Source organism: Phalacrocorax aristotelis, chromosome 1, assembly GCF_949628215.1.
Source record: "Phalacrocorax aristotelis chromosome 1, bGulAri2.1, whole genome shotgun sequence".
Taxonomy (NCBI): Eukaryota; Metazoa; Chordata; class Aves; order Suliformes; family Phalacrocoracidae; genus Phalacrocorax; species Phalacrocorax aristotelis.
The window spans coordinates 211,222,797-211,243,429 of record NC_134276.1 but is presented as its reverse complement, the minus strand read 5'-3'; the positions used below and the strand labels follow the sequence as shown (position 1 = coordinate 211,243,429).

At 43.7% G+C, this 20,633-nt stretch overlaps 1 protein-coding gene across 7 annotated transcripts in view; it reads right to left on the bottom strand.

Annotated features, from left to right (window-relative positions):
* The window catches only part of FRMD4A (FERM domain containing 4A), a 383,005-nt gene that overhangs the window by 58,833 nt on the left and 303,539 nt on the right, over window positions 1–20,633 (bottom strand). For all 7 annotated transcript variants that reach the window (XM_075081551.1, XM_075081548.1, XM_075081550.1 and 4 more), the window contains exons 6-10: window positions 19,137–19,193; window positions 16,529–16,551; window positions 8,765–8,848; window positions 936–1,001; window positions 666–723 (exon numbers count right to left, since the gene is read on the bottom strand). In XM_075081551.1, coding sequence (XP_074937652.1) covers window positions 666–723; window positions 936–1,001; window positions 8,765–8,848; window positions 16,529–16,551; window positions 19,137–19,193 — 288 coding nt within the window. The remainder of the gene's footprint in view (window positions 1–665; window positions 724–935; window positions 1,002–8,764; window positions 8,849–16,528; window positions 16,552–19,136; window positions 19,194–20,633) is intronic.

Below are 20,633 nucleotides of genomic sequence, written 5' to 3'. Positions count from 1 at the left end.
AAATAACAACTCTACACAGCTGGTCAGGCAGGGAAGTAATAATATGAGACTGGAAGATCTGGTGATAAATCATTAGACAAAAGAAATGAGGGATTTAATGAATACCTGAATGAAACCCACATAGTTAGAAGCAGAGAACTCTTTGGGGAGGGGGATGCATTATCTCTAGACTATAGGACAACTATTAGGCATTAAAAAGGTGTACTATATCTGTATCCATCTACCTATATCTCAAGCAAAGGGAGGTGCAGTCTGCCCGTCATGGCTGGCCCTAGTTAGTTGCTCATGGATCTGCTGGCTGGGAAAAGTCTGACCTCCTGGAACTACAAAAAGCAGTGAAGCATCGAGTCTGCCAGCGATGTGGCTGTCTTGTCCCTTTGGTGCTGGTTCACTGGCATCACCAGAGCTTGCTGCTGTTTGTGGGCTGAACATCTCCAGCACAATAGGACTCCAGGAGTTTTATCTCCAAGAACAGGTTTTTCCTCTTTGGAGCTGTATTTACCAAACATGCATTACAGAGTTGAAATAAGTTTATCCTACCACAGGAAGTGAAAGAGACTTCAGTAGCGGTGTATTGTATTCTGAAAGCAGCATGGTTATTTGTACCTCTCTCCCTCTCCAACAACAGTTTAATGCAATAAATGACCCCTTCTTGTAGCACGTACCTTTACTGCGTAATAATGCACTCCATATGTTGGGAGGGATTCTACAATGCTCATGTAACTGCAAAACAACACATAAAAGAATAACATGTTTGAGAAGCCGAGAGGATGATCTGGGGGAAAAAAAGCTTAAATAAATAAATAACTACAGAAATACTTAAAAATAAAGCATTAGATGAGATGGGAGACATAGTTACATATTGTATTTACAGTCCAGTATAGATGTTTCCTGATAAAACAAAGGTCACAAGAAGTCACTTTTATTTCACTTACTTCACAATTGCTTGACCTCTTGTCTGACCATTTAGTTTCTTGTAATGTTCAATGACTCGATCCTCACTGGAAAGAAAGAAATGAGATGTTTTATATAATGGCAGTATCATGACTAAGAGTCTTGGCAAAAGGTGAAGAGATACTTCTGTTAACACAGCAAACGACTGAGGGGATCAAAAGATGCCAAGCAAAAGTGTTCGATGAGGAGATTTGATGCAGTCCAGGAAAGCAAGGGGGACTCACAGAGTGAGAATAAAAACGGTTTTCTAGGAGTTGGCTTTCTGGAAGTACCTTTCTTACTCACAAACACAGTATCTATGCGCACAGACTTTTCCCTCTCTGCATTACTTTCCTTATCTAAAAATGATGCCCATGGTATGACATTGTGTGACAAACAGATGTGTGCTGAGGCTGCTCAAGCTCTGCTTTGCCCTAGCTGGTGCAACTTCTTTCCAAGCCCACCAAGTTCTCTGAAAGCTAGCAAAGCTTTCAGATAAATTGGTGGACATGAATAGTCCTAAGTCTCACCGATTACTCCTCACTGCAACTGTGCAAAACCATATATAGGAGCACTAGTGGAAGTACTCTGGAGAAATCTCTCTCTGCAAGGAGTTAAATTCCTTGTGTACACAGAGGCAATGTCTATTACAGCAGGTTAAACAGTGGCAGGGAATGTTTCCAAGGCACTCAAACTTGGGTCGCTTTACTGCTGAAGTACTGATGTGCCTTTGCATACTTTTGTGTTATGCTCCTGGCTATGCACTGCGAGTTAGCATGGGCCACGGCCCATTCCCAGCACTGCTTTGGATGCTAAGACAGTTTCATGGCATAGATGGACACTGTTCCACACCAGCGTGCCTCTGTGACAGAGAATAGTTCTGGGCACATTTGATGAACGCGTGTTGAGACATTCACCTATACATGGTAGAGATGTAGCATCTAAGAGCAGATCAGCATGACCCGAATGACAGTCCGAGAGACATCTGTAAGGTCACTTTTAAAGAATCTCAGTCCTTCTTCTCCAGTGAAGACGTAGCAGGACAGCACAGAACCAGAGCTATCTGATGCATACAATCAGCTGTGCTAGCAAGTTCGCAGCTCAGCGAAGTATAAGCCAATGATCTCCTGTCAAAGGTTCACAGCCCTCTCCTTTGGTTTCAGTAGCATTCCTCTCAATCTACGGCCATGCAAGTCATCATAGCCTCCAAGCCTGGTACTTTCAGGCTGGTCAGACTTCGGTTCTTCTCTAACTTCGGGAATGTAATGCCCACAGGACCAGCTCTGTTACACTGGCATGACAGAATACTCCAGTCCGCAGGTTTAAACCCAATCTCTTGCTCTTTACGTTGCAACACCAAGGATAAGGAATCTGTTGAGTCCCCTCGAGCTACTGTACAGGCCTTGCCAGTCCAAGAGGAAGAAAACCTAAACCACCAGCATAAGCTTCCAGCAGCACCAGGTGTCTATCTAATGCCATAGTGCTGCATGTGGTTTAGGCCAATGTGAAATGGCATTCCTCCCTCCCTGCCTTTCCTAGGTCCAGCTGGGACCCTAATGGGGCCTTTCAAGGCAGCCACCCAGTTGTCCACCATGTGATAATCCTTCCCCAGGCAGAACTGAAGCTATTTTTATTGCTAGACAGTGTGAAGGAGCACAACAGTGTGGGACAGTCTGGTAGATGACCTCACCCTAACTGCTCAGAGATGCCCACAGGGACCTATGTGGAAAACTGCAAAGCGTTTCAGTAGCCCTGCTAACACGACTGTGTCTTCTCATTGCTGCCTTCCCCATATGCATCCTTGTGCCAGAGAGATCTGCATGGAGCCAGAATCTATTTCAGAAAGAAGTTCCCCTGCCTGCAATGGGCACAGCTTTCATAATGCCCTCAGTGATGTCACAGGTAGAGACCACACAGAGCCTGCTGCAACATCACACACAGGATGTTCTGTTCTGTGACATTGCAAGGAGGACAGACTGCACTGTGACATGACAAACAACACATGCTGTGCACAGATGGGGCATGGGGCCTGGCACAGGGGAGCTGAGGACTGTGCATTCATCCTGGGTAATGCAGGGAGGAAGGGAGAGGACCAGAAACACCAGCGTAGACAGCACAGAGCAATTCATAGCAGGCAGTCTGTCAGATTGTCAGCAGGGCCAGCTGTTCCACCCCCAGCCTGTAATTTGTCTGAGAGTAACTGCTTTCCTTACTCACTCGCTGAGTGACTTCCCCCCAAAGTCACTTGCGAAAATACAAAGGGCTCTTATTGGGGCAAGTTGAAGTGATGTCCCACCAGCATGCCACAGCAGGTACAGGGTGCTGACTGAGCCGGTGGCAAATTACATGGGTAAAGGAATGGTCCAGCTCTCCCATCAAATCCCTCAGAATAATTTTAATGCTTAGAAAATGATCTGCAAGCTATAAATTCAACAGCTATGAAACCATATTCAGCCCACTGATCCAAGCAAGCAGCACAGATGTTACGGGTGTGCACATGAAGGCAGAGCCTGAGTCTCCTGCCATGATTATCATAAACAGGATTACTTTTGGAGCAATAACTGAATTACATGAGTGTTCAGTACTGGAAGATCTCCAAAAAACCATCATTCTTAATAAAAAAGATAGACAGAGAGGCCTTACAGCCCTTTGATATTACCTCTTAAAACCATGATTACATGTGGATGCAATTCCTCTCTGCCTCAGACAGGAACAAACCAGGAGTGCCTTCTCAGAAAACAATGGAGCTTCTCCAGTAGAAAATGCTCTTAACTTTGGTTTCCACTCTGTGCAGTTTATTGTACAGATCAGGCTCTTATATTGATGAATTCAAGGAAGGGATAAATGCACCTACAGGATGATTACCTAACGTGATTCCGGATGCGCTCTGCCTTCTTACAAATGGTTATTATAAAATAACGGATATGTTCCCAGATCATACTCCTTGGGTAGGGAAGCCAACTGATGGCCCATATCCTTCAAAAGGACAGATTAGATGTCAGGGAGCCTTCCTGAATGGTGGGATGAATAAAGTTACGTTCACAGTCCATACTAAAAATGTGGGATAGTCCAGGCTCTACCCAGTTCTCCTAAACAAATGCAGGCAACACTCTCTATACCTCCATTGCCTCGTTAGGATACTGATGATCTTCCTTTCCACTGTATAACGTTTTGAGGTCTACAGACATTAAGTGCCAGGTAAGTATCATCCTTATTTGTACTTTTGGACAAAAAAAAAAAAAGCCTGAATTATCAATCAAGCCATGAATATTTAAGAGTGGGATTTGCTGCCTTTCACCTTTCTACAACACAGAGCTAGTCACACTTTGGGGAAAGAAACAGATACTCCAGAGCACAACTCATCCTGACAGCAAAGGGAGCTGAGGGCACCTAGCTCAGGTGGTGAGGTCTACACTGAAGAAGTGTTCATGGTCAGATGAATTCCACCCCAGCTGCATGACATTCACTCCTCTAACAGTTCTTTGAACTTCCTTTTCATTCCCTCCGCAAGAAGGATCATCCAGCACAGAGGTCACTTTCTGCCTCCAGCTCTGGGACAGAGGGGCAATCCCAGCATGTGCCACGGAAAACAAGCAAAATCATTCACGGGTCAGAAGGAGCATTAGCAGAGCTTATGGACATTCTCCCTGATCATTTCAGCTGTTCATCTCTGAGAGGCTGCTATTGACAGCTGGGAGAGTGCTGGGACGCTGCCTGGACCACCAGCTGACGTCTCCTCTCCCCCTGCTCTGGCTTGTTGCTGTGTCAGTGACACAGAAACTCATTCATAACACAGGACTGACAGAGGATGCCTAACTAATGTGGAGACATGGAGGCTGCCGAAGCACTACCGTCTGTTTGCCAGCTCATAAAACATTCCCCCCAAAGCTGCAAAAATTAGTACATGGATGATATCTTGCAGCAATCAACTCTGATAAAGATCTTTAGAACCACCAAGAAATCCCTCCTGTTCCAGCAGCTTACAGAAGTGGATGGCAGACAACTTGCAAGCAAATGCAGGGCCAGAGTTTCTCATCATCAGATCTTCCCAGCACACTGAGCTGTTTTAAATAGCTGTCCTCTCATTGCCGCGCCTTACTGTTGTTCTGTTTCTAACCTTTGTCCATCTTGATTATATTCTCAAACTTACTAATGTCTTTATTTGTAGTCATATGCTATCCCACTGAAGCCAGCAGAGCATCTCTTAGGCCAAAGGCACCAAGAACAGGATCAGAACCTCAGGTCTGTGTTGTATTAGAGAAACTAAATAGTGATTTTCAGCTGATATTTTCAGAGTTGAATTTTCTGGGAATGCTGATACTTTAGCTTGCTAAAAACAAGCTTGCATTCAAAGTCTGTTGGAACGTGGGAGAAGTCTATCTTCCCCTCGGTCTGTTCAAAATCCCATTTGAGCACCCGCTTTTGTGCCATTGCTTCTCCTCCTTGCATTCTTACTGGCAGACTAGTACTGGGCTGGCTTGCTGGGGAGGATCTGAATTGAGATAAAATACAATGACAATGGCTGGAAAGGAGTGCTGTGAACTAACACAGGTGCTTTCCTGTCTCATTGTGTCATAGTTTTGTGTCTAAAATAACAAATACTGTCAGTTATTTCCATGCATGGGCAAGAGAAGTCAGAACTCAGGGCCCCAATTCCTGCACTGTGTGGGAGGACCAGAAGCTCAGCTTTCATTTAAAAGTACCACCCCCCAAAACTCCTTGCTTCACCAGTAGTCAGTGACACTGAGATATGCTTGAGAACAAGATGTGCAAGTGGTCCTTCTTAATTTGTAGAGAGCTGGAAGCAAAAACTCGATGATATAAAAACTACAACCTTCATCCTTGTTGTGATGGCTACAAACCTCCAAGAAGAGGTTACAGTGAAGGGAAAGGCCTGCAGCAAGGGTTTGCAACCAGGAGACTCCAGGAAGGTGGAGCTGGAGGCACCAAACTGCTGATTCAGCCCTCGCTGCATCTAAGAATCCAGGACTCATCCCACTCGTCTTACTACGTTTGACAAGAACAACAGGTAATGCTTTTTCATGTGGTGTGATGGAAACGTTATATTATTTCATGCAGATCTATCACAGTACCTTGTTGAAGGTATCATGGTATTTATTTGATTAGCCATTTTATTGCCTCAGTCCATTTTAGCCTGTACAAATGTAACACAGGGTTCTTCTGTTTGTTTGTTTTAAACTAACTAGAGCAATTACCCATCCTACCCTTAATGTTTTAGGTGTTGCTTTCCAGAGCTGGAAATTCACTTGTTACTGGTTCGTGCTGATGCTGAAGAATTGCAGCATAAAACTGATGGCACACAGAAAATAATAGGATGAAATTTGTATCCAGTATGTAATCTGCATGAGATGCAGAAGTGTCAGAAAACACAACTTTAAAAACCTGCCCTCTTAGATACCTAAAGTTTGATCTGTACTTCAGAGGCTTTTTGTCTGATTGACCGGCAGCCTCTTCTTGAGAGAATTCAGTGTTTCAGAAGGTGTTTATGAAAAACCCACCATTAAAAAATAATGAACTACGGATGTATAAGAGGTCTCTGAGACCTGGTTACTGAAGTGAAATCACAAGGGAGTCACAGGACTGTAGCCACTGCTTTTATTACCCCATTGGAAACAACTGGCTTCCCAACCTGCGACCTGTTCTCAGCCACCTGAGAATTCCCACAAAATTAAGTACAGCTGCAAGTACTGTAAATACTCACATTCTGAGCATGAGGTTTTTACATGGCTCTTCTTGCTGAAGGTGACTGAACACTGCCCGAACCCAAGGAGAGTGTCTAACAGACCAAGGCAGTCCCAGACCTCACTGAGATTTCTTAAGCATATGCATGTGACTAACACTTGCTGACAGGCAGTGGGGGCAGAAGACAGATCCTGACAGGCAGCCTGGTTAGAATCATAGAATGCCCTGAGTTGGAAGGGACCCACAAGGATCATCTAGTCCAGCTCCTGTCCCTGCACAGGACAACCCCAGATTCACACCATGTCTCTGAGGGCCTTTTCCAAGTGCTTCTCGAATATCGCCAGGCTGGTGCCGTGATGCCTCCCTGGGGAGCCTGTTCCAGGGCTCCACCACCCTCTGGGGGAAGAACCTTTTCCTAATGCCTAACCTAACCCTCCCCTGGCACATCTCCCTGCCATTCCCTCGGGTCCTGGCGTTGGTCGCCAGAGAGAAGAGATCAGCGCCTGCCCCTCCTCCTCCTCCCCTTGTGAGGAAGCCGCAGACCGCCATGAGGGCTGCCCTTAGCCTCCTCCAGGCTGAGCAAACCAAGGGACTTTAGCCGCTCCTCGTATGGCTTCCCCTCTAAACCCTTCACCAACTTCGTGGCCCTCCTCTGGACACTCTCTGGTAGCTTTATATCCTTAATGTACTGTGGCGCCCAAACTGCACCCAGCACTCGGGGTGAGGACGCCCCAGTGTGGAGTGGGACAATCCTCCCCCCTTGACTGGCTGCAATGCAGGGCTTGATGCACCCTGTTTATCACAGGGTTGTCACTGCTTCTCTGTAGACAGATACCATCACAGGCAACTGAAGCAAAGGTTATGTGGGACTTTAATAAGACTTCAGTCCATGTTGCCGCTGAAGGCTCAGATTTGCCTTCCCTGTCCATAGCTACTTGTTCCCACCACTCCTCTTCCTGTGGTTTTTAGCTTAAGCTAGCAGTCAGCCAGGCCACTGACCTGGCTGGAAATGCACTGCTTTTTAATGTGTGGATTAGTTTGTGGGAAAAGGAATGAGATGCACCCAAGAGGGAGACCATGCTGCTTCCAGTGAAATGGTAGCCTACATTCATCAATTTTTCATAAAGATTTCGTTTGGTTCCTAGACAGAAACACCAGGAGACTGTGATGATCCACAGCTTTTTAAGACAGTGTTCCTAATCATAGTCGGGGACTTAGAGTCTCTCCTGATGTGCTGAGAAAGTGATTAGGACACCTCACAGACTAGCTTGCCTTTGGCTTGACACTAGGTACAGCTAATTCTGGCATTGTAGCTATGCTAGAAGTGGATGGCCTTCCTGGCAAAGGGAAGATCTGAGATCATAAACTACAATCTGATGTGTTTCCCCCTGCCATTCTCAGATTACCAACATGCCAAAATTAAAAGAGTAGCAGATAAAGAAGTTCACTCCCACCCCCAGGCTTGTAGCCTAATGCTTTAAAGACAAACATGAAAGAGGAACAAACAGAAGATCAAGTGAAAGCATCTCCCCATTAATGAACAGTCGTTCCCCAAATTCTTTCCTATTTGCACAGATAAAAGGGATAGGCAGGGTGGCACAAAGAATCTATGTGTGAGGCATAGGAAATTTAATTGCGACCCTGTTCCTACCCCAGATTTAATTTGCAGTGCAATAAAGACTTTGCTCACAAACCTCCCCCTCTGAAAATCACCTAGGTCATATAAAAGGAGAAATACATCCCTTTAAGGTCAGCTATGCCATATAGAGAGGACTTGCAAAATGAAGCTCAGTCACTCAAAAATAACACAGAGCCGTGCAAAACATTGACATTTCGAACTGGGAAAACTCTCTGCACAGATGCAAAGTGGTGGGAAAGGAAACAGCACATTAAGGCCTCTTGATTTCATCAGGACGCTTGCGCATCTACAGTGAATTTTCTGGCCACATATTACTGCAGCCATTTGGCAGATGGGGAAACTTGTGTTGAATCACGAAATGAGTCAGTGGCAGACCCAGAGCTAGAAGGCAGGAATCCCTGCATGCAAGTTCCACTCCCAGATCACTTATTGCCAGATACATGCCCTGCATAAGACACTGCAAAGCTGCTCAGCAGAATGATACATTACCAGTAAGCAAGGGAAGGATGCTCCTTCAGTGCTGGTGTTGGAAGGGCTGGCAGCTTCTTTAATTCATTCCTTACAACTTCATTGCTGAAAGAGAGTTCAAAAGGAGGATCAGGCTACAAGAAAACAACCACAATATTTGATACGACCTGACCTAGCTGGCAGGGTGCTACAGCTCTACATCTGTTCCTCCTTAACAAAAGGCATGGGGGTTTCCTTTTTCTTCCTTCTTCATTTGTTTTATGGCAGCCCAGTTAACTTTTCCCTCTATTATCAGAATTGGAGAGAAGCTCTCCCAGATGGTTATGTTGAAGCACTTCCTACCAGTGACCGGACACAAAAGCTACCATATCACTTTTCATTGAGGAGGTTCCCGTTGACATGTTCATAGGGAGAAAAAGTGATGCTTTCAGCTGCAATAAAGCACCTTTATTTAATAACTTACAATCTGCTCCAAGAAGTAATTATTTGCTTTCTTAGTATCACAGGTTGCTCTTAGCCTCTTGCCCCAGTGACCTGGCCTTTGCACAACATCTTCACTGACAAGATTCCAGCTTGAATTTGTGTCCTGCTGCACAAAACCCTCCATGGGACCAGGACCAACCACTTGGCTAACATTCTCCTCCCTGCAACCTCTAGTGGCCACACTGTCCAGCTGGAGCAGCACCACTGCACACCAGAGAGCAGGGAGAGCTCATGAAATGGGAGGCAGATTCTTGCAGATTAAATGAAACCATGGGATTTTCTCCTAGAAACCCCAAATGCCTCCCTTCTCACTTTTAAACACAGAGAAATTGTGTGCATGTGAAAAAAAATCCCTCAAACGCTTGGGAAGGAAAGCAGTGTTGCTGCTACTTTTGAAATCGTAGAAATACACAGCCAAGAGGGCCAGACAGGACACTGAGGAGTGCCAGAGGATTAATGTTTATTGGCTTACTTCTTAATGGTATTTTTTCCTGCCTTCTTTTACTCTCCCCTTTATCCTACCAAGAAGTGTGGCTGTCCTGGAGTTGTGGAGAGAGATACCTCTTCCAGAGCTCCAGATTTCCCAGCCCACTGGCTTCTCCTGTAGGGCCGCAGGGCCATTAACCAGGCAGACAGGTAGTCTTGGCATCCCCAGGTGTAGACCAGCCATCCTAACAACTGCTAAAGGCCCAAGGAGTCCTTGGATGTGCCAGGTCACCCTGAGTTTTGTTCTTGTCTCTGAGCCAGTCTGTATGGTGGCTTGTAGAGACATGATACTGCTTTGGTTGTAAAAATCTTCCCACAGCATTTCTCCATTTGCACATCCCAGTAGCAGCAGGCTTTGCCTGAGACCTAGGTGGGTTTGTCTTAATTGGAGTTTGCCAGTTAATCTCTAGGTTGGGCCATAGGGTAAACCACTAGCACAAATCCTGGAGCAGGCATTTTGGGTATGTCTACAGGCATTTATCACGGTAGTTCCCTGAAAATCAATTAAGTAGTTTTAAAACAAGACCACAACTTCTAGTCAAGAGAAATCTGTGAGAGATGTCCAAGTCTCAGGTTCCAATTTTGCTGAGTGAAGATGTGTAGAACAGCACTTACAAGAAATGACTAAGGCTAAGCCATGCTAAGCACATAGAAAACCACTCAGTAGCACCTCCTATGACAAGTCAAATGACTCTTGACAAACTGTGTGAATACCCACTCCTGCCCAAATCTCATGGTCATTTGACCATCAGATAGATCTTCCTTTGGAAGTGCCAATGCTCAAAAACTATTCAGATTTTTTTTTCTTCCATGGCAGGTAAATACCTCCACAAGTCTGAACAAGAAGCTGCTCTGTTTGTTATCTACTAATCTGGCTGCTCTGCTCTGTGACTGACAGCCTAGAAAACAAGCTGTTGCTGTTTACAGAGTTTACTGGATCTGCCCAAAGACATCTCTTCTACAGCTTGTGCATACTCAGCTCTCACTGAGTTTTTTTACATCTTGAAAGAAACTCTGGGGAAAAAAAAACCACACAAAAACCAGCACCTAGCACAGTCGGAGCACAAGCAGCAGTCACTGCCTTCCAGTGAAGATTTTCTGAGGCTGGCTGCTCACAGAAGGAAGTTGAGAAATTTCCAAAACTTTTTATGGGAAGACAGGGAGTAACTTCCAAACAGGGACTTTCTGAGCCCAGAAAACTGTCAAATAGGGCAAGATTAGCAGTGACTAACTATCTTTGAGAGTCTGGGAAAAAGCCAGAATCAGTAATGGCTCCCAAAAAAGAAAGGGCTAACGCCAGTCAGCTCTGTCTTTTCTGTCAGTGAGGAGCGAAGCTTGCTTGCACTGTGCTAAACAGTCTTTTAAGAATCAGAGGAAAAGACATTCTTAATGATGCTGTTGGATGGGATTAGCATTTCTGTTCAGTACCTAGAAAATACCATGAAGGTAGTAGTGTCTCACAACTTCAAAGTGCCAAATGTATCCAGGTAATCACTTCCAGGAACAAAAACGTATTTCATTCCATGGTCCTTATATTCACTAAGTCTTCTGGCAAGACTCGTCTCAAGACAAACGAATTTAGACTCCCCAAAGGATGTCAAATCAAGAAAAAGGAAAAAAATAATGACTCAGGTTGCATTTGAACTAGTGGCCATGAGGTCACTTTCCTCTTGGCTCCTTTTAAAACACCAAACCCCTTAATTTTTAAAATGTTTCCAGCAGGATCACAAGTGGTTTTGTACTTACTGCCTTTCCCACCTTTTCTAGTGAAATATCTTGGTGTGTTTATTTTATTATTGTGTTTAGAAAGTATTTGTTTAATCTGGTCACTTGTGTTACATTTATTTTATATTTGAAAGTGTCCAGCCTCCAGGGTTGTTATATATGGAAAGGTGCTTTTGATACGGGTTTATTAATATACAGGGGAAAGGCTCCACACTTTCTCTGTGTCCTCCAGACCACTCAACTCCTGCACTATGGTGGAAATTATAGTATTTAAAAGTCTGACTAACAATATGAAAACCAAACTGGAAAAGCCGTCTGCATGGGATCCTGAAAGCTGGTTAGATATCCAGAAATAAAGTCAACTGCCTGGAGAATGTACCTAGAAAACAGAAGTCCTGAGTTCTGGTCTCAGTTCTGGTACTATCTATTTAATGAGTCTTGTCCAAATAAATTAGTCACCACATTTCAGTATTTCTGTCTTCACATGGGGGTAAAAGGCCCACCTAGCCACTTCATCAGCATTTTGTGAAAAACAAGTTTTTGCAAACTGTCTGAAATAATTTTGAGCAAGATTACACCTGAAGTTGTCTCAGGAAATCCATACATTTTTCAGCATGTGTAATAACAATGATCAAAAGCAAAACTAAACTGCAGGTTAAAGTTATCAACACTTCTCAGCATGGTAATTCAATTTGTTGAATGCAACAGGAAATGCAGAGTTTGAGATTCTTGGATTAAATGGTACCATTTGAAATGCAGTGTTTAGGATCTTCTCCAAAAGCTTGCAAGATGCAGCCTGGGTTTTGTAACTCCTTAATAAATTCTAATTGGTTAAATGTCACTTGGTTACACAGAAAGAAAAGTAAGCCTGAAACTATGTTAGATTACCATCTGCCCAAACGTTGAAATTATTGTGAAATTCTGCTTAACAGGAAACCGGCCGTTTGCTTTCCTCCCTTGTTACTCTTTCATATGGCGCTGGGAGATACTTGGAGTTCTCTCGAAATGTCTCATATTGCTTAACTGGAAGAAATCTAGCAATGACAGCCTGTCTGAGGAACTAGCTGCAATGGTTCAGGATTTTGTTTTGCTTAGGGTTTTTTCTTTCCCCTCCCCAAACTGAGGGACAAATGACTAGTATATGTTATTTCCAGCTGCTTTAACAGGAGATGCTGTTTACAGTTGAAGAGCCGGATTCTGAACATTTGAAACCCAAGCCAGTGTGAGTTTCCCAAAGATTTTGATCAATGTCAGACTGGACTCTAAATCCTGTAGGATTAATTTAGAGGGAAATTCTCAACTATTTTAACGACATGTGATGCTCCTCCCAGAATTATCCAGGGCACCCTGGTTCCTTCCTCTATCTAGGCCTAAAAAGGGTCACACCTGTAGGACTTGTGTTCATCTAAGGCATTGAAATTTGTCCTGCCCACGCTCTGCCAACCAAGTGTGACTCAGCTCCCTACTAGTAACAAAATTAGCTTGAGTTAATAACCTTTACATCTGTCTGCAGGATACTCATTTAGAAGCTTTATACACGTGATTCTGTGCCTTTGAAGTAAAAATCTTTGTAACTATTGTGAAAAAGCACAGATCAAATCTTAAGTGCCCTATTCAATTTGAGAATCATCTGAACAGGGATACTCAATTGTCCTAAATTCAGTGGTACATCCCAGCCTAAATGTAAAGTTTCTTCAGTCTTGTCAGCTGAAGCATTTGGGGATTATTTTAAATAATGTGAAAACCATTCTCCTTTAATGCAGAGGACGAGGAACTTCTTAAGGAGAATAACTTGTTATTTTAAACCTTACTCTGCCTAAATCAGTAACAGCTAAGAGATGTGCCGTCTGTACAACTCTGCTTGCAAAACACTGAGTTGGACCAGGCCACTTACAGCAGACACTGGGGAATACTGAAATGAAACACACATTAGAAATGGAAAAGGTCTTAGTCAAATAGTTCGCTATAGATGGCAAACTGATCTATCAGGGCTATTGTGAGATCTTAGTCCAAGAGAGATAAGGGCGACTCAGACTATGCGCTCTCCAGGCTCACCAAACACTGGGCAGTCATTGTGACGCCTGAGTTAAGCAGTACTCCAAGGTGGCAAAAACCGGTACTAAGAGACTCATACATGATGATGCCCTACCAAAGGATATAGGACATGTGCTTGAAATGGCACATAAGCCCCTTTTGTGGAAAGAGTAGTACTATGAGCACAGTTATTCTGAGGCTTGGGATTATTCCCTCAAAATCAGCAGTGGGAGCTGCTGACATTGAAGATGCAGCAGTTCACAGAGGTAGAAAACTGACTGCTAGAGTTTGTAAGATTAGTTTTGTTTTTTGAGCTCCCATAAGGCCCAAAAAGCAGACTTGCAGCTGCATTCAGGAGTCCTGAACTAGCCTCTTGTGATCCACCACCTGGGTGCAGTGGGGTTTGGAGGTCATCACCCTCTGGCCACCATGGGCAGGTGCCAAATCACAGGTGAAATTGCAAAAATTTGGCGCTGGCTATCCCAGCACCTGAGGTGATCAGCAGCAAGTCACAGGAAGGCTCCCACCGGGAACAGCAATTCTCCCATCACTACAAACAAGCCAGTGCTTACGCACTTTTCTGGATCAAGGCCAAAGAGAAACTTTTAGTCGCACAGGCTATAAATCTGATGGTGGCAGTAGACAGGACAGGTGTGGGAAATCTGGAGTCTGCGTTCCAAGCATGCAACCCTTTAGAATTAACTTATTTCTTAAAAAAAAAAAAGAAAAGCAGGAGTTCAAGAGTTCAGCCTTCACGCAATGTATGCTACCATGCACAACATGTTATCTCTAAATCTCAGCAGCAAGGCATTCACGACTGCAGAGCTTCTCTGTTTCAAAGAGTAGCCACTTGTATTTCAAACAACATTTCAACATTGACAAACTTCAAACACTGAAGCTAACTTCAGCCCTAAGAGAAGTCAGAACATTGTCTCCATCTGCAGTTTCTCTGGCTGGCCCCAGGTTCAATTTGCCTCCCAGATTTTACACTGCTAATATGAATAACCACAAATCTCAGCAGGCAAAATCTTGACCACAATAACCTCATGTTGACTTCAGTAGCACCTGGATCTTACCCAGCACATAAACCCATGTCAGTGCACATTAGAGGGGAGCCACTGGACAGACACCGCTGGAGATGCTACGTCTTCTCCTAGACTATAGAGGGTCAGGGTAGGATTATTCTACCTTCTTCCAAGAACAGGCTTTACACTCCACTAACTTGGCAGATTGCTTTGCCACCAAAGCCCATTTATACATGAAGATCTCTGGCAGTGTCAGCAAGTTGTTACTGTGACACCACTTCTCTGCCTGACTTGGATGTAAGGATTCCCCCTTCCACTTGAAATCATTGTGATCCACAAGTGGAAAGGACTAAGAGCTAACTGTTTTAATAGGGATGGTGATGACTGCCACACTGATGTGGAGGAAGCAGTTAACACCATGTGTTGAGGTATCTTCTGTGCTCTCAGAGAAGATTCCTAATTTCTCTGTGGCCTAGAGAAATGCATTGCGATAAACCTAACCATTCCTTTTACAAGGGACATCAAACAGCTCTTAGCAGACGGATGCTTTCCACCGGCTGTTTCTACTTCTGGCCTGGAAACAGATACTTGAAGATAAAATGCTTTCAGTCCTATTACTGCGAGCCATCTGATTCCTTTCTATTCTGTGTTTCATAGTCTGAATATACACTTTCTGGGTGTGTTTATGTCATGTCCAAGATATTCTGAGAAATATTAAATATTGCTCTTCATAGCAAAACCAGTGGATGATGCGGTTTATCACAGGTTTGAATGGCAAAATTCTGCTTGGTCCAGCTCTTCTGGGGTAAGCACTTGGCAGTACATGGAAAACCAGACTGAAAAGTAAAAGAACCACATGTACTCCAGTGCCCCCTAAATAAACACTGCTGGTAGCTGAGTTATTCCAAATTGGGTGGAACTGAAAAATGAAACAAGACTGGACTTGTGTTTCTGGTCAGATGCATGTTAGGATTTTGCAAGTTGATTAAGATTTTGAGAAATGATAAGGCACAACTTAAACTTCCTTTTAGCAAAGGTTACCTTGTGTCATCTCAGATTCCATGATGGGTAGGCAATATCTGCAATGCATTGTTCCTTTCACTGATTTGCCTCAACCTTTGCTGCCTAGAGGTCCCAGTCCACCAGAACGTGGAACCTGTCTGTTATTCACAGCCTGCTATGGGTGCACAGAGTATCATTACAGTCTTCTCCCAGTGTATCTCAACGCTGACAGAAGTAAGACACCTCTTAGGCTCATCTGCCAATTCAACCTCACTGCCCATTCACACTTTGTTTTCTTCTCTGAAACTAACTTCAGTGGATATTGTGGTCCTCCAGCTGAACTCACATTCAGGTCAGCAAAAGTAATATATGGAGTATGTGAACTTTTTAGCAGAGACAGTTCTCCTGGGCTTCCGATGAAGAACTTTCATGTTTCTCACACAAGGCATCAAACATCTATCTGACCTTTGGTTGCTACTAATGCGTAACTGTCAGATACTGACAACTTAAATGAAAATTCTTGGGCTTGTCATTAACAGCCTCCTGAAACACCAAACATGGTCACCTCCTTGAATTTCTTACAGCAAGTCTGAAGATTTAGCTCAAGGGATAGCGGAAATTCAGTGAAACCAACCATCCTCACAGTGATAATGATAATTAGAACTCTGTCCAAGCTGAAATATCAATTAGTGATGGAATTTTTATATTGTCTCTGGCTGGGTCTGTGATATAACCATGATTGTAAAGTCATTTTCATAGTAATTTCCTTCCGAAGACTACTCTATTTCCTGAACTTTATGGGCATATGAAGAGATTTGTCAGCAACACAGTCACAAACAATGCTGTTAGGGAGGCATGCTCTGGTCAAAGGCTGGGTTTTGTGAAGAAATGATTTCAGGAAACACAATGTCTGTGTTAGCAATGCATTCCTATTGCTACACAGCTACAACTGAGTTGTATTGCTCACACGGTGATTTTACCAGATTCGTTCCCATGGCACACTATAGCAAAAACTTTGAAGTTCACCTACCTTGAAAAATCTCCCTTTGCCTCCTGTAAAATGAGGAAAAAAAATTAAAAATCATTAAAATAGAAGAAATATTAAGAAAACAGATGTTCAAGATTTGCCATTTGCAAAATTCATTTAGCAGCAATTTCCTGTTGTAATTGATTCCTCGTGTATTTTTTGGAACCAGTGTCTAATGTCAAGTGCCATGATGCATGCAGTGAGCTGGGCAGATTAGCAAACAAAAGGTTTGCCTAATACAGGGCCAGATGATTCCTCATTCTGCTAGTGGATACCCAAGAAGCCTCAGGGAATAATGCTAGTAAATAAGGAATTTTTTGGGTCAATGTGGATGCTACATTACTAGAAGATCTCTGAAGTCTCGGTGACTGCAGCCTCTGAGACTGCAACTCCCCTGACTCTTTTTACAAGCATTCTTGTTATTTTCTAGTAACTAGACTTCCAAAAACTAGCTCACTGTCAGCTTTCAAGGGATGCAAGACACAGGTTTCTCTAACTCCTTGCTCGGTGTTTGGGGGAGTATTTAGCTCCTTTACTTATATATCTAGATATTTCTGTTGATTACCATCACAGCCTGATGTTAAAGGGATGGGTAATGTTCCACCCCAGTAGTTAGATTAGTACCTGAGTCTAATTGCATAACTGGCGAACCCTCAGAATTTGGTGAGTCCCCTCCTCAATAGATGTAATATGCATTTTTCATTTTCCATGGGCAATATGCATTTCATAGGATGCATGCTAAAGCACTTCATTCGCCATCAGCTACACAGAAAGCGCAGTGTAATAATGTAATTTGTGTGGTGAGGGAGTTTCTACTGCCAAGAGGACCAGGTTTTACATTCAAGTCTTTTGTCTTTACATCCGTCCATCCACCCACAAAACCTGTCAGCCCATGTCCAGTGGTGCTTCAGTCCTGAGGCTGGGGTAAAGTTCAGAGCTTTGGTGGTACTTTAATTTGTTCTGGTAACACAACAATTTGAAATATGGCTGCAGAATAAACCACTTGAGTTCTGACAGTCCTTTACTATCTTCCTATTTCTGTCTGAGTGAACTGAAGGGCAGACAAGCTCTCTGCTGGTTCATAGGAAGGAGTCCTCAAGCATATCACAATTATAGTTCAACACAGAGCAAAACCCACAGGATATGCCCTGGCCTGCACAGGGATAAGCACACTGAATTTAAAAACCAATTTTGTAGGGTAGATTCTCCATAATTCAGTTCCTTGACCTGAATGCTGCAGTGAGACGTAGAACAAAATGCAGTACGATCCTTCTTGTTTTGCTTGGATCCTGTCACAAGCGTGGGGTGTAGTAATTTCTGGTTACAGACAGCAGAGGTGTGGTTTGTTTTGACTGTTTTCATTAAGTTACACCTCATGCTACTACAGGATTACATGTAACATCCTGTGTTTTTCTGTGTGAGATACAACCACAGCAACAAGGGTTACAGTGGCAGACCTGGATCTGGCTGTACAATTATTATGCGCTCACGTTATTCAGTAGGATGAGCAGACAATAGATTCATAACCCTACTGCTGCTTCTCACAATGAGCCTGTTGTTTGATGTGTATTCCCCCAACAGCCAATATGAAATTTCTATAATGTGCTTTTAATTGAGTTCCCCATCTTGACTCTCTTGCTCTATTTTTGTTACATAAAACAATTTTAATGAAGATTCAAATCCCTATGCATTAATTGCTTCTTTAGCGTGGAAAGTTCTATAGAAGTGCATTGCATTGTTATTTATTAGTGCAGTCCAGTGAGATGGCTTCTCTGCTCACATGGCTCCTCAGAGCTTCATGGCTGATGGGAAAGAAAATGAAAATGACACTGTACAAAAGCGGAACAAGAATCATCTGACAGTGAGCTCTGATGTGCTCCCACAGTCATGCTCCTAAAAAGAGATCTTTCACAAAAAACACGTCTGCTACCCTGAAAAGATTCCTCTTTGGGAACCAGAGATTTACCAAACGCTGTAATTTGCTCTCTGACCCTTTACCTCTTCCTGAAGAACAGGACTTTTAAAGACAATTTTATTTCTGGAAAATTTTTTTGGGAAGTCTTTAAGCCCTTCTGCCCACCTTGGAGAAAACAGACAGTTGCGTACATAGAAGCTTATGGAGAACATCAGAGGGCCAAGCTCCCGTGGGAAAACAAATGCAAGTAAAATCACTGGAGAAGAACCCATTGTATATAGATTTCACCTAGGAAATTGCATACATTGCTTGATTTTCTCTGGCTTTACATTATAGAATCATAGAATCATAGAATTGTTAAGGTTGGAAAAGACCCTTAAGATCAAGTCCAACCGCTAACCTATCACTGCCAAATCATACTCCAGGCTCTTGGATATCTGTGTTGGTGCAAACATAATATGCATTTATGTATGCAAAACGTTGGGCAGTGGAATCTGCTCCATGTGTGGAGAGGTCTGGTTTGAGAGCTTTATGTATCTATTTTGCATTGGTATCAATGATGAAAATTGTGTAAAGACATCTTTCTCCTGCAAGTGGGTGAACTCCTGCACTTCTGTGCAGCCATTTTGGATTTGGCAAGTCAAGAGATTTAATGCAACATGAGGAAGCACGAAGTGAGAGAAGGGGGGTGCTTACCTGCAAGATGTACGCAGCCAGTTCAAACACCACTTCACTGTCAACCTCAATGAGTTCCTTGAAAGGTGAAGAAAACAAGAAAAAGAGAGTTGAGTCAATTTAAGCTCCTGGAAGAAGGACGTGCATCTCCTTCTGGCTATTGCACGGTGAAGCGTGCAGTGCCACTTTTCTCCCCTGGCTAGGCTTCAAAGCATTCCCTGTGCTCCTGGAGACCAAAGTGAGGGAGAACCTGCCCACTCAGATGTGGAGAAAGCCAAATATTCAGCGTAATGGCTTGGTAAATGAAGCATAACTGGATGTGGCATGAAGGGATTCCTGGGGAGGATGCAGGTGGAAGGGGGAGGATCAGGGTAATTTTTAGTTTCTTGTGCGATTTAGTGGAAGGTAGTCTGGGAAATAAATTTTTTTCTCCCCCAAATGTCACCTCTGCTTCAGGGGAACACAGCCTTGTCCTTGGCTCACAGAGGCCAGGAAATGAGAAAATTTGTCTTCACTGAAGTTGTGTCAAAGCCCCTGCGGAACACCTCTGGCTCTTGCCCAGGGTAAACTCACAGGAAAAAGAGCCATATTCCCTCTTGCAGGATGGGAGCTCTGGTTTCAGCCCTTTCACCCCGTGAGCACTGGGGCTGGGGGTGCTTTGAGAATGAGCTGTGACAGCAAATCTTTTGGTAGGTCTTCACTGCTCCATTCTGTAGGATTCAGCCCCTGATGAAAGCAATCTTGGAGGGTCAGGTGAAATTGTGAGTGTTTTGCTTGGACACCATGGTCACGTGAAGGACAGTGATGTCCCACAAGATCCTCTCAGGGTGCTTCTGCTGTTCCTGAGATAGTAGTCACAGAACCAAGGAGTCCAGGCAAAGCTCTGTCTGAACGCGTGGGATGCAGATCCAGCATCAAAGGTGCTTGGGATGGGAGGCATAAGCATTAATCTTGTGGCCAAGTGTGCTCTCCCCAAGTCTCTTGTCCCTGCTTTTGGGAAGATGGTGGGCTTTTACTGAGATACTATTTAAGCCTCTATTCTGCAACTAGAACTCCTACGTTGCCTCCTACATACATGGCCATGTAAAGTGGGTCACTGTTCACCTCACTCCTGTGGTAGCTCTTCTGTTATATTTATTTAGACTGCTGTTTTTAATATTTTACTTCATCTGGCAAGCAACGAGTGATCTAAATATAGATTGCTGCTGTGATCCATGCTCCAGCCAAGTCATGGCCACACCTCATTTACAAGCCACAATTGCTGCGTTGGCTTCTCTCTGGCAAAATCAAAAACAAAGGGAACAAACCAGAGGATAAGATCCAGGTGTCCTTGGCTTTCACCAGTGCCAGCTTTTTAAAATAAGCACTTCCTTCACCTCCTTCATAACAACACCTTGGAGAGTGAAGACGAGCTCTGCTACGGGCAATATACACACCTTCCCCCGTTCAGCTAAACTGCCTGATTCTCGCAGGCACCTGCACTAACGATGTTGTTATACAGCTACATATAGGTAGTAA